Source organism: Tasmannia lanceolata, unplaced genomic scaffold, assembly GCF_043159265.1.
Source record: "Tasmannia lanceolata isolate RefF3 unplaced genomic scaffold, GAP_Taslan_0.1 ptg000020l, whole genome shotgun sequence".
NCBI classification, from domain to species: domain Eukaryota; kingdom Viridiplantae; phylum Streptophyta; class Magnoliopsida; order Canellales; family Winteraceae; genus Tasmannia; species Tasmannia lanceolata.
In genome coordinates, this window is record NW_027518697.1 from 476,038 (window position 1) to 488,344 (window position 12,307).

At 38.2% G+C, this 12,307-nt stretch overlaps 1 protein-coding gene across 2 annotated transcripts; it reads left to right on the plus strand.

Annotated features, from left to right (window-relative positions):
• The first annotated feature begins 6,935 nt into the window (after positions 1-6,935).
• Positions 6,936-9,621, plus strand: LOC143854447 (putative cyclin-D6-1). Of its 2 annotated transcripts, XR_013237522.1 has the most exons (7): positions 6,936-7,405; positions 7,491-7,577; positions 7,724-7,819; positions 7,918-8,119; positions 8,217-8,347; positions 8,607-9,038; positions 9,148-9,621. XR_013237522.1 is itself a non-coding variant. In XM_077364431.1 (6 exons), exons 1-6 carry the CDS (start codon positions 7,226-7,228, stop codon positions 8,820-8,822), a joined length of 912 nt encoding a protein of 303 aa, XP_077220546.1. In that variant the 5' UTR covers positions 6,936-7,225; the 3' UTR covers positions 8,823-9,122. The 2 variants fall into 2 exon arrangements, 1 of the variants encoding a protein (XP_077220546.1); XM_077364431.1 differs by lacking the exon at positions 9,148-9,621 and having other exon boundaries at positions 8,607-9,122.
• Positions 9,622-12,307: the final 2,686 nt, after the last annotated feature.

Sequence of the window (12,307 nt, forward strand, 5' to 3'; positions counted from 1 at the left end):
TGAAGGGTATTGTGGTCATTTTTCAAACATATTGTCGCCTTGACTGTCAGTGTTGATACGGAGCTTAGTTATAAATTTATAATTCTGGGATTTTTTTTATTTTAAGTTTTGCTTGAACGAAATTTTTGCCAATAAATTTAGACTATTGATATTGGCACACAGTGTATTGATAATTTTGCAAACTTAGCTTGTCTTTTGGTTTTTTAAGTGTCTTCTAGTAACTTTTTGGGACCTTTGACATCTATTTAAATTATTAAAAAATAATATAAGTTTGTACGATTATCAAAACATGGTAGTGCCAATATCAATAGCCTAAATTTAATGGCATTTATATGATTTAATGATACCTAACTTAAATGACAATTGACTATAAAATTATGTTTTGGCAACCTAATCTATGTAAAACATGTCAAAATTATATATAGGGAAGTGATGTATTCATCCCCTTAAAGACTATAAAAATCTAACAAAAGGAGGCCCAGTTCCAAAATAAACCCCAAAGGTCTTAGCAGAATTGGGTTTAGACTTAGATGATGTTGTGGCCAGCGAGCATCTCATGAATCACATGCCCCCATTTTTATGACTTGTGGACCTTTGTTTCAGCTCAAGGACATGAGTCATAGCTGGTCTCTGGTCGTTTGACAAGGGTAGAAGTTAATGTCTACCAGGAAGGGATGGAGATATGGATGTTTATTTAACTTTCTAAAGAATGGTATGAAGATGAATAAGACCTACCAAGGTTGGCAGTATCTTAGTAAAGGGCAATATTATTTGATGGGGTGTAAAACCGCAGACCACCCTATTAGCTGCCGACACGTGGCTAGGGGAGGTCCCACCGTAGACCAACCTATTAGCTGCCGACACGTGTCTTGAGGGGGACCCACTGCAGACCCCGCGTCAGCAGGGGCAGTTTGGTAATTACCTCGGAGTAGGTGAGCCTGGACCTGTAGCTGGTCAACACCTGCCTTGGAGCATTAACTCCCCACCTACCCCAAACTTTTCCTATAAAAGGGCTTCCAAAGCTCATAAATCGGGGTATTGAATTCTCACCCACCACTCTTAAAACTCCCTCTTCACTCCGGCTCATACTGACTTGAGTGTCGAAGGGCCTGTCCGGAGTACACTCCGGGTCGGTCATTCTGATCTCGTTTGCTTCTGTGCAGAACACAGTTCATCCGGACTCTGTGTCCTTCAATTCAGCACCTCGGGCCCTCCAATTCGGCTCTTACGTCACTCTCATATCTGTTAACCGATTTCGGGCCTAACATTATTTATGGGTTGAGGGGCACTTGAAAGGCCCACCAAAATGGGTGTTTTTTGGTGGATTTTTGCTATGCTTCATTTGGTAGAGGAGAAGTTCCAAAGCTAATTCAATTATTTTATGTCTTCACACACTTTATGATTTATACGTGGGGTCGTAAATTTCCTACATCATAGCGAGAGCAAATTCTACCTTTCACCAAAAGAGAGGTAAAATAAAAGAAAGTGCTACTTAATAAGATCTTCTCAATGATTCATCAATGTAAATTTGGCAACGAAATAGAAAACTACATGAGAAAATGGCCTTGACATTCTCTTGTTTAAGCTTAGGGGTGTCAGCAGATCCACTTTGGATGAGGATCCACTTCGGATGAGGATCCACCTATGTCTTGGTCACAATCCATTTAGATTACTTCTGCCCTATTGTCAGCCCTATACCTATTATGGCACTCAAATTTAAATGTAATTTTGAGCACAATAATAGGTTTGGGGCTCAGTCGGTTGCCATAATCTCAAACGAACATGGCCTTCTTGATCAGATCATTTTAGGTTCTGTTCATTTGAGATTATGATAACCGATTGCCAAACCTAAACCTATTATTGGAATCAAATTTAAATGTAAATTTGAGTCCAATAATAGGTTCATGACTGGCAATCGGTTGTCATAATATGAAACGAACAGGTCCCTTTGAGTACTTATGGATCTTAATTTTTGAATATATGTCACAATCCATATTGAATCGGAGTGTCCTAGGTCCTATTTATGTTGAACACAATTAGAGCTTGGGGTTAGCAGAGGGAAGACAGAAGAAACTTGAGAGCAAAATTGTCGTCCCAACAAAAAGCGGAAAATGAAGTGTTGTTTGTCGTTTTGAGTGGAATTATTAAATGTTATAAAAATACCCCTTGTGAATAGACATAAATGAACGAAAAATATGAGGGATAATTTCCTCCATTCAAATTTATGATGCTCTATGGGATTTTGTGGATACGCCCCGGTCACAATCCGAAATAATTTCAAACCGTAGGATATGGATCTAATAGACACAATTTGGATCTAGTTGTTGTTCCCAAATCTTTTCCATTAATGTAGATCCATAGAAATGTCTATTAGGAAAAATGATTCAAGTAATTTTGGATTATAAATAACAGTAGAGAATATAGAAATTGCAAGTAATTAGATCATACCAATCAAATTGCCGCAAGTACAAAACAAATCCAATCTGCAGAGAGATCAACCTATAAAATAAAAGGAAGAAAAAACTTATCTGTTGAGCCGAGGCATGGATCTAAATCCGCTGTCCTTAAGGCAAGTATCGCCCTCACATTCGACGAATCGACGATGCAAATGGGTCTATAGCGTATGCCTCCAGGATACATCGACTCCGCTCCGGGGATGTGCACTCAAGCAGCCCGGTAGCCTTGCGAATAGGGGTGTAAATGGATATTCAAAAATTCGATTACCGTCCACATCCGAATCCATTTAAAGCGAATATTATCCGGATCCGTTTCAAGCGGATATTATCCGAATCCGTTTATGAGATATCCGGCTCTTAGCGGATGCGAATCTGGTAAATGGTATATCCGATCCGGTTAACATCCGAATCCGAGAAGTAAATCATTTTTATTTATTATTAATAATATCATTAATATTTATTTTTAGTAATGACACACTATCTTTTGTTTCTAAAAGAAAAGTAAATTTTCTTTTTAGAAAAAAACAAAAAAAAAGTGTTTTGGGTAGGAAATGAAGTAATCTCTCATTTTAAGGGCATTCTTGGAGTTTGACATGGCTTCTTTATGAAGCAACAAATGTGGCCTATAGGATGAAAGAGACAAATGGATGATGATGATTGAAAGAAGATGTCATAGTTTCTAGAGAATTCTAAAGCAAAAAAGCCATCTAGGTCATTGATGGTAAATGGACGGCTCATATCAATTTTCCAACTTAGGGTTATATAAAAACCCAAAATGTAATTAAAAGAGGGGACTTTTAAGGTTTGCAAGGAGAAACAAGAGAGGAGAAATGAGGAGGCTGAGACATCATCTTCGGCATTTCTTGGTGCCTCCAACCCCACAAAAATCCACCGCCGCCCGTCTCCACCTTCTCACAGCCATCTCCATCACCGCCAGTCACCTTCATCTCTAACCCAATCCCCATCTCCATCCCCATTTCTCTTCATCTTTCACAGTCAGCACCCCCACTTCCCCTGTTCAAAATAGCCCAACCCATTCCATCATATACACACACAAAAAAGAAACAAAAAACCCAAAGACCACTACGAACACCATCATCCATCCCGACCGCCTCTCTTTCTGCCTTTATTTTAAAAGGAAGAAGAGGATCTCATATATTTTAGGGTTTGAGAGTTAATTTTGTGAAGAGAAGGTAGAGGTCTGGTTTTTGGACTTGGAAAATTCATTTGAGGAGTAAGAAGAATAAGAAAGATAAAGTGTTGCAATAAAATGTTCGAATTTACAGTATAAACGGATACGGATAATATCCGAATCTGAACAATATCCGGCGGATACGAATTCGGTAATAGATATTAAATATCCGTCAAATTCGAATCCGAATCCGAATTCGGATAGTGTATACGGTAATCGAATTCGGATATAGCCATATCCGATTCGAATTCGATCCGTTTACACCCCTACTTGCGAAAACACATTATGTTGCCTTAACCAGAGAGAACGAGAGGAACATTGGGAAGAAAGAAGAATACCACTTCCTAATATAAGCACATCTATTTATAGGAATTGAAGATGGATTTTGAAGAGACATATGAAGAGACACTTCTCTTCATTCTTAAATAAAAATGCAAAGAGACACTTCTCTTCCCATTTTAAAATAAAGTGACTTTTTGTATAAAATAAACACATAAAATTTGAATTTCTAAATGACTTTTATTCTTAAATTAAAGAAAAAGTCAACAATGTGTTAGTCTATTGACAACTACTCGTGTAGAATGCATACAAACAAATGTGATGTGAGTCACACACGCACAGCTAGAAAAATGCCTTGATTGCATTTGCCGTCTAGAAACTTCAATAAATAAAAGACTTGGGGAAGGTCAAAAATTAAAAAATAACACAGATTACCTAGACGGTGGTTTGTCTAGAAAGTTTAATTGGAGACAAAGACCTAGGGAAAATATCATAACTAATGTCGTTAAAAGAAAGAAAACCATGTTGAACTTGTAATTAATTTATTTATTTGTTTACTGTTTGAGGCTTTGAGGGAGGGGAATGGAAAGGACCACATATGGCAAAGGCCCATTCATTTCTTGAGGGCAAAATAGCTCTCATCATCCATCGAACCCTGTGCACCTTGGCAGTGGAATTAGTGGTGGATTTCGGGGTCTCGCCTCTAAGTCTAGCGGGTTTGTCCCTGAGACCAATTCAATGTGCCCCAAAGGACCACCAACATAGAAAGAGAACTCTCTTTCTGTCAGGCAATTTTTCAAAATTCCCAAACCACCCTTGATTCAGAACCAAAATAACAAAAGACCTACTACGGTGTGCACATATTTTTTTCAAAAAATTATGGTGTAGCCCTCTTTGTTCGAAGATCCAAACCAGTCATTTTCGGGCCTCAAGGAAATAGATTGTAGCCAAATTTCATCTCCATACTGTACTGTCCCTCACCCCCTCTAGAGATTAGAGGGCCAATGCCATCCAAAGGAGTTGACGTTGGGAGGGCACGGCCTATTTGCTTTGGTGCAGCGAATGAATGGTTTGGATGTCTGAACAAGGTGGATCCCACCAAGTCTCTTGCTACTATTAAGCCCGGCCTTAGTAGAAGTGGGTAGTGGCACTGGGTGGATGGTCTATCAGCCCTAAGTAGTATTACCAGTCAATTTAGAGGAGAGTTGACTCAACAATTTCTACTCCTCATCGATAGGTGTTTCATTCCTTTCAGGTTCAATCAAATTTATAACAACTATCTCCAACAAGCGTGGACCTGGAATGACTAAGCATGGATCACTCTTAGTTGTGTGGTCCGTGTTCTGATAGCATTCCTACTTTTATTATTATTAATGGATCAAAAATTTAACACAACCTTGCTGGAGGAGCAGACCCCATATTATACATCTCTTTTCATTCTGAACTAATTTGTTGGTGTTTTATTGTGTGGCCCACATTGGTGGAACCCACATAAAGAGAAAACTTTGGTTTTTTATTCCCTTTTCCATGTGGGTCATATTTCACAGAGGAGTCTTAGAGATAAGTCACAAGTGTTTTGAAACTCTAAAACACGCGAGTGTTAGAGGTGTGGAAGGACATAAACTCTTGTGATCCGAAATCTATAAATATGAGTTGCATTTGATGGGAACGACACCCATATGTTGTAGCTAAAGTTCCATCATAAAGAGGGTCCCTAATGTGAGAGAAAAATGTGTGCCTGCGATTCCATCGATCGAGCCCTAAAGTCTTCTCAAGATTAGAAGATCTACCTTCTATTGTTAGTGCGCAACGGAGATCGTGTTTGTGTTTGCGGTTCTTCAAAGCTCGAGCGATTCATGATCTTCGATTCTAATCGCCATAGCTGGAGGTAAGTTCTGTATTTAATTTTGAATTAAAGAAAGTCTTTCACTAATGGCCCTGATTGTAGGGTTGAGGTATAACAATGACAATGTCTTGAACTTCGAGGCAGGCTTCTAGGTCTAGACAAAAAAAAATTTAATGGAAGATTTTTACGGAAAAAATGAAGTTCCGAGGCCCAACACTAATTAACTTTTCCAAGAAATTAGGAAAAAAAAAATTCATAACAAATTGCCAAAAGAAAATTATTCCAATTTTTCCCTTCTCTAAACCCGAACTCCAAACAGTCCCATCCTCGTCTCTAGGAATAGTTTTGTAACTAAATCTTCTTCTCCTTGTCTCTTGCTTCTGCAATTATACCGTGTGTTGTGAAAACATCAATGGAAATTGCAAGTAAGAAGGTATTCTGTGGCCTTGTTATTTGGTGAATTTCTTCTGTCATGGAGGAATTGTTAAGGCAATTGAACCTACTACCATGTGATTGTAAGTTGGTCCATTACTAGGAATTGAGTTCGGCCACTACTCGGAACTAAGTTTGCACTACACGGTTAATCAACAACAGCTTATTCTTTCCTGCACCTGATGAGTTGATGACCCATCCACTAATGGCCCACTTTTCAACGGTCCAGATCAGAGATCTTACAATTCATTCTTTTTACGCATTTAGAAGGATGTTCTTTAATTCTAAGTAATGCTCTTAAAATGTTAATTGACTTATGTCCAAATATTAATCAATAGGTGGTGATAATTGCACCCATCTTTTACCAAAAAGTTGAATTAATTAGCAGGCCAAATGATGAAGGTGATGAATTATGAGAGGGCATAACATCAGACATTCATGAGAATTAGGGGTGTCCAAAGTCCAAACATCTCTTACCAGTGGTCGGATGAGTGTGATTTCAAATCGGAGGGTGTATGGCCTTCTTATGTCCTGCCTGCTTATTTTGTACACAATTAGGGCGAAAGAGAGAGAGATAAGAAACGTCGTCCGAATGAAAAGGTGGAAAATAAAAATAAAGTGCTGTAATTAATTTGTCCCGAGAAATGTAGGGGCGAGAAACTCTGTGGTTCTCCTGCCCCATTGAGACGGAAATAAATTGCTCCTTCCCGACATCGCAAGGGTAATTTAGGAATTTCATTACAAAAGCGACGGCACATTAGGATTTCGGATTACCTCCTCCTTAAAAAAGACCTGTTTTAAAGACCTTATATTGAATTATTGATTTCGAAGAATCCCCGAAAAAGAAAAGATATAAAAACAGTAGAGCGAGAGAGAGAGAGAGAGACCGTAGACAAAAAAGATAGCTAAGAGAGGAGTGAAGTTTAAGTCTTGTGCAGTAGCTTTTAAGTAGAAAAACAACCTCAGTTTTCATCCATCAATGGCAAGCGCCACCTGAATTCAAGAAAAGAGAGGAGAAAAATGGAAGATTTCGATCTTGAGAATCCATTGGCGAGCTTCCATGACCGCCAATCTCAGACTGTTTCACCTCTTTTCTCCACTGAATCCGATCACATGCCTCCGGACAGCTATTTCCACAGCTTCATAACCAGAGATTTCGACGTCTCTCTTCGCCTTAAAGTGATCTGTTTGATCCAAAAGGTAAAAAAACGAAAAGCACCGCCAACAGTCTCCTCTTCTTTCGATTTTCGTGTTCTAAACAGTTTCTTTTTTTTTGGCTTTTCAGGCGCACTTCTCCTGCAATGTCGATCCGTTTATTGCTTATCTGGCCGTTAATTATTTCGATCGGTTCATCTCCGTACAAGGAATGCCGGTAAAAATCCTCAAGATCGATCAGATTTCTGCTTTTCCATGTGTGATAAAATTTGTCTGTTGATTTTGTATCTTATTTGCGATTATTCATTTCTACTTGTTTTTCGATTCGATCATTTAAGGATCTAATCGATATTGATGTTGCAGCAAGGTGAGGCATGGATCTTGAAGCTTCTTTCCGTCGCTTGCCTTTCTCTGGCGTCTAAGATGAAGAAAACATTGTTCTGTTTAACAGATTTTCAGGTATAATTTATAAAAAAAAAAAGACTTTTCCTCTCTCACTGCATCGATCGAGATCAAAGCCATTTATTGTCTCTGCATTTTCATTCATTTTGGAACAGAGTGAAGAAGGATTCATATTCGATAGCCAGACGATCCGCCGAATGGAACTTTTGATTCTTGGAGCACTAAAGTGGCGGATGCGATCTGTAACACCATTTGCCTTCCTCGATTTCTTCTTCTCCTCCTTGGAACTCAACGATACTGCATTAAAACGAATTCTCAAAGCTCGCACTAGAGAGATCATTTTCAAAGCTCAAAATGGTAAAACACATGAAACTGCCGATTCGATTCGATTCTATTTCCTTTTTTCTTTCTTCTTAAAAACATGATCGGATGCTAATTTTCGCTCCCGGTACAGAAATCAAGCTCCTAGGGTTTAAACCGTCGATAATTACGGCATCGGCGCTGTTGTCGGCCTGTCGAGAGCTTTTTCCTCTACAATTTCCCTATTATCGGAAGGCAATTTCCTCTTGTATATACGTAAATAAAGTAAGGAAAAAACAATGAGAGCTAGAGCATTTTTTATTTTCTTTTTATCCTCCGGTGATATCGACCTCTCTTGTTTTAATAACTGCCACTCCTCTCTCTTGTAATTCCCAAAACGCTATCATGAGCCAATCAGAAGTCTGGAAATTAAAAGAGTGGAGTGGAGTGCCGTGAATAAAAGGAGGGAGTGCAGAATCATCCTTCTTTCTTTTTTTTTCTTTTCCTTCCCTTTTTTCTTATTATTTTATGTGTTGGGCCACAGGAAAAGCTGTTCGATTGCCACAATCTGATTCAAGATGTCGTGATGGACGGCTACGATTCGATGTTTGAGATAATGTCAAGCTCAGACACACCGGTCAATGTCCTTGACCACCATTGCACGAGCTCGGAAAGCGAGAAAAACAGTTGTACAAGATCGGAGACGGAAATCACACAGCGAAAAATCCGCGATTTCTGTAACGAAACGATTCAGCTATGACTGATAGATGAAAGGAAAGGAGAGAGAATATGAGAGAGAGAAAATGCAGGGGAGAAGAATCAAAATCAAAATCAAAAGATTAGAAATGAAATCGCTGCTTCGCGATCTCGTACGGTGGATTTGAGGCCGCGTGGACAGAGAAGTTTTTTTTTTCTTTTTTTCTTTTAATTTTCTCGTTTTTGGAGGGAGCGATGGAGAAGACAAAACAAGGCTTTGGTAAGGAATTTATATTCCTGTTTGGTGCCAAGTTTGTCAGGAATAAAGAAATATATTTCAGAAAAGTAGAAAAGATTTTACTTATTCTTTTTTCTGCTTCTCTTTCCAGTCGACGGCAGTAGAAATCCGAAAAATGGTTTGGAGAAGGGAACCGATGCTAACGTAGGTAGCATTTATGAAGATCGTAACATCATCACTCGCTTCTCTTTCCCCTTCGTATAAACTGATATTCATCCCACAGGTGTGAAAACGACTCATTTTCACTTGTTCTATCATTAAATCATCTAAGCTTATCAATTAACAAGCATCGGCAATCTCAGACACATAATCTCTATCCTTACCCATTCAACTCTAGTCAACACCAAATGGATCTGATCGCGTCCACGTGGCAACATTCCCTCTGCTGTTATGAAAGAGTCTAACAGCCACCGTCCTTTTTCGCACTTTTTTACACGATGAAAAATGGTAGCGCCACCCCCACTCGTCACAACTCACAATGTCTTTGTATTAAGAATTTTTCAGTGCTTCCTACTTTTCACTATTACAATGTGCTGTACAGAGCCGTGAAAAGTAGTAAAGCAAACTAGAAATGGGTGGCATGTATGGAAACCAAGTGTAATTAATTCCTTTTTTTTTTTTTAATTTTTTATAATGAGGTTAGAGCAGCGTAACGTGAAGGAAATTAAATAAATAGAGTAACGTGAAGATGAAAATGTGGGTATGTATGCAATGAAAGAGAAAGTTGGTATTGCTGACACTGACACCTCGTTTCCAAAGTCCTCTCTACAAAATAAAATAGAGTTGAAAACTCAAAAGCCAGTGTATAATTCACATAAATAAATTCTCACTTATTATTAAATTAAAATTATTATCAAGTAGAAATTGCTTTTACAGACTCCTCTTTGACTTTAAGCCGAAGCAGGTAGATATGATCTATTATGGAGAATCCAGGTACGGAATGTATCTTTACTAAAATTTACATAAATATCCTTACCAATCATAATTGGTATAATACCTTGCCTTCTCATATATATATATATATTCTATCACGATTCTCCTCATCATTCCTTCGCAAACTTATTCTTCTCAATTTATATATACCTATTTTTTGTCATTTAAATATGGATGCAATGCATTCTTGGAGTAATAGTTTCATTCTAAGGGATTTGCTAGGGTCCATTTCGTGGAACGATTGTTGCATGAGAGAGCAGCCACATAGCCTCACTTTTCAACAGATTTTGTCATTATTAATGACGTGGTGAACTGCCTTTTACGATGGACCCTAGCAAATCTCCGGAATTTTTACTTCATCACCCAGGGTAAATATAGTGTTCCCAAGATTACCACGTCGAAAAACTACTCTACTATTTGCTAAGATATTTTAGATATAAGAAATAGAAATTGGTATTGACACATAAATATAAGCATAAATAGATCACCTCTATTTGTCTTATTTGATTTGCTTTTACTTGTTTACATTTCTAATAGTTAAAAAAAGTAATGATTGCCTTTTACCATGGCTCCAACGTCTTGTTTATACATCATATAAAAAATGCCACGCCAAACTCGTCTATTCATGTCTTCTTAGGTAAGGGTAAGCTCTTATACAAGGCAGATGCTGCCCACATTGCCCTTGTTCCCAAAGTCTTAAAGTCCCTATGAATTAACCTGATTGACCCGCTTCGAGGGCGGGGTCGGTGCTCTTTTGTGCTTAATATACAATTTCTGGAACAAGTTTCTTCATTAATTTCCCTTCAATGCTTTCTACAAGGTTTTATAATTCGTTTTACAATTGGGATACTCCAGGTGGAAATAGGCGTAATCTGACTCCCCTATCAGATAGCAATTAATCCTATCAGTTATCATAGGATTTGCTAGGCACAATTCCCAGAAAGCCATTTCGTGAGTCACTTTTACAGGGGGCGAACAGCCACACAGGCTCATTTTTAGCAGATTTTGTCTTATTCATTAAATTCATCTAACCAAACCCCCAACATTATTAGCAAGAAATAAAAAACTATTATTCGAAATATCAAGAGGCCTGTGCAGTCAACATTCATCCATTGAAGATCAAATACTGAACAGATCGTCAACATTCATCCATGGAAGATCAAATACTGAACAGATGGATGAGATGGAGGCAATTGTTATGAGAGTCAACATCTGGAAAGCCATCGACAATGTAGAAAGATATACCTCAAGTTTATAGAGAGACGAGGTTTTGACAACAAGTTCATCATTCGGGTGAGATGGAGCAGAGTGTATTATAATGTACTGATTTGTTATAAAACACCCTCATGAATGAAGATAAATGAATATGTGAAATGTATTTTTGTGACTTAAGAGGATCCAATGGGATTTTGTGACTATATCTAATCCAAAGCCTAATTAATTTCGAACCTTGAAATATATATATATATATATAGATCCAATGGACACAGTTTGAATCCAGCAACTGTGCCCAAATCCTGATTCGGATCCATCTACACCCATCCCTCACGTGGTGATTCGGAAGTGTCCACACTATTCACCTTTCCGATTTTACTGAAACGTTTGTGGGAAGCTCCGATCCCGACATGTGGAGTCTGAAACTGACGCTCCTCTGCGTATTTGGTACAGTAACTACAGTTAAACATATCAAATGACCGTATTGCCTCTAAAGAAGCTGGTGATCCGTACGCTTAACCAGAGGGTAAAAATAAAACAGTTGAGGGCAAGAATGGAATTTCAAACGCTTGCATTACAAGGTGAGTAATAAAAAAGGTACGAGATGTGTGTTCTAAATTGAAACAGAATAATGTGGTTCCCCTCATCATGTTGAACAAGAAGATCAACGGTCCTGATTTTACATATTATATCATTTTATGGGACCATAAAATTGGCTGTTATCATTGCTCCACTCCAAATACTGCTTCTCTTCCTGCCTGCCCTCTATTTCCCTTTAATCTCTGCTCTTCTCAGTTATCACTATCTGGACAGCTGCCAGTACGTCTCATTTAAGGACCTCCATTTATTACCGATAAGAACATTCTTCCGGTCTCGTTACCGGACAAGTTGCCGGCTATTTATACGACACGCACTTCATTTTCCGTCTCGCCCAACTCATCACCATCACCATCACCCCTTTCTTTCTCTTAAATAACAATAATGCCCTAGGACGAGGAGTATTACTATGAACAAAAAGAAAAAGAAAAAGAAAAAGAAAAAGAATAAGAATGAGAAAATTCTCTTATATAGAATAAAATGGAATTAACTTCAGAAATGCTAAT

Bases quoted from the DNA above. Each gene is read 5' to 3' on its own strand.
- LOC143854447 (XM_077364431.1), top strand. From the start codon at position 7,226: ATGGAAGATTTCGATCTTGAGAATCCATTGGCGAGCTTCCATGACCGC. The intron at 7,578-7,723 runs GTAAAAATCCTC...TTGATGTTGCAG, and splicing joins TCTCCGTACAAGGAATGCCG to CAAGGTGAGGCATGGATCTT. The intron at 8,120-8,216 runs GTAAAACACATG...CTCCCGGTACAG, and splicing joins CATTTTCAAAGCTCAAAATG to AAATCAAGCTCCTAGGGTTT.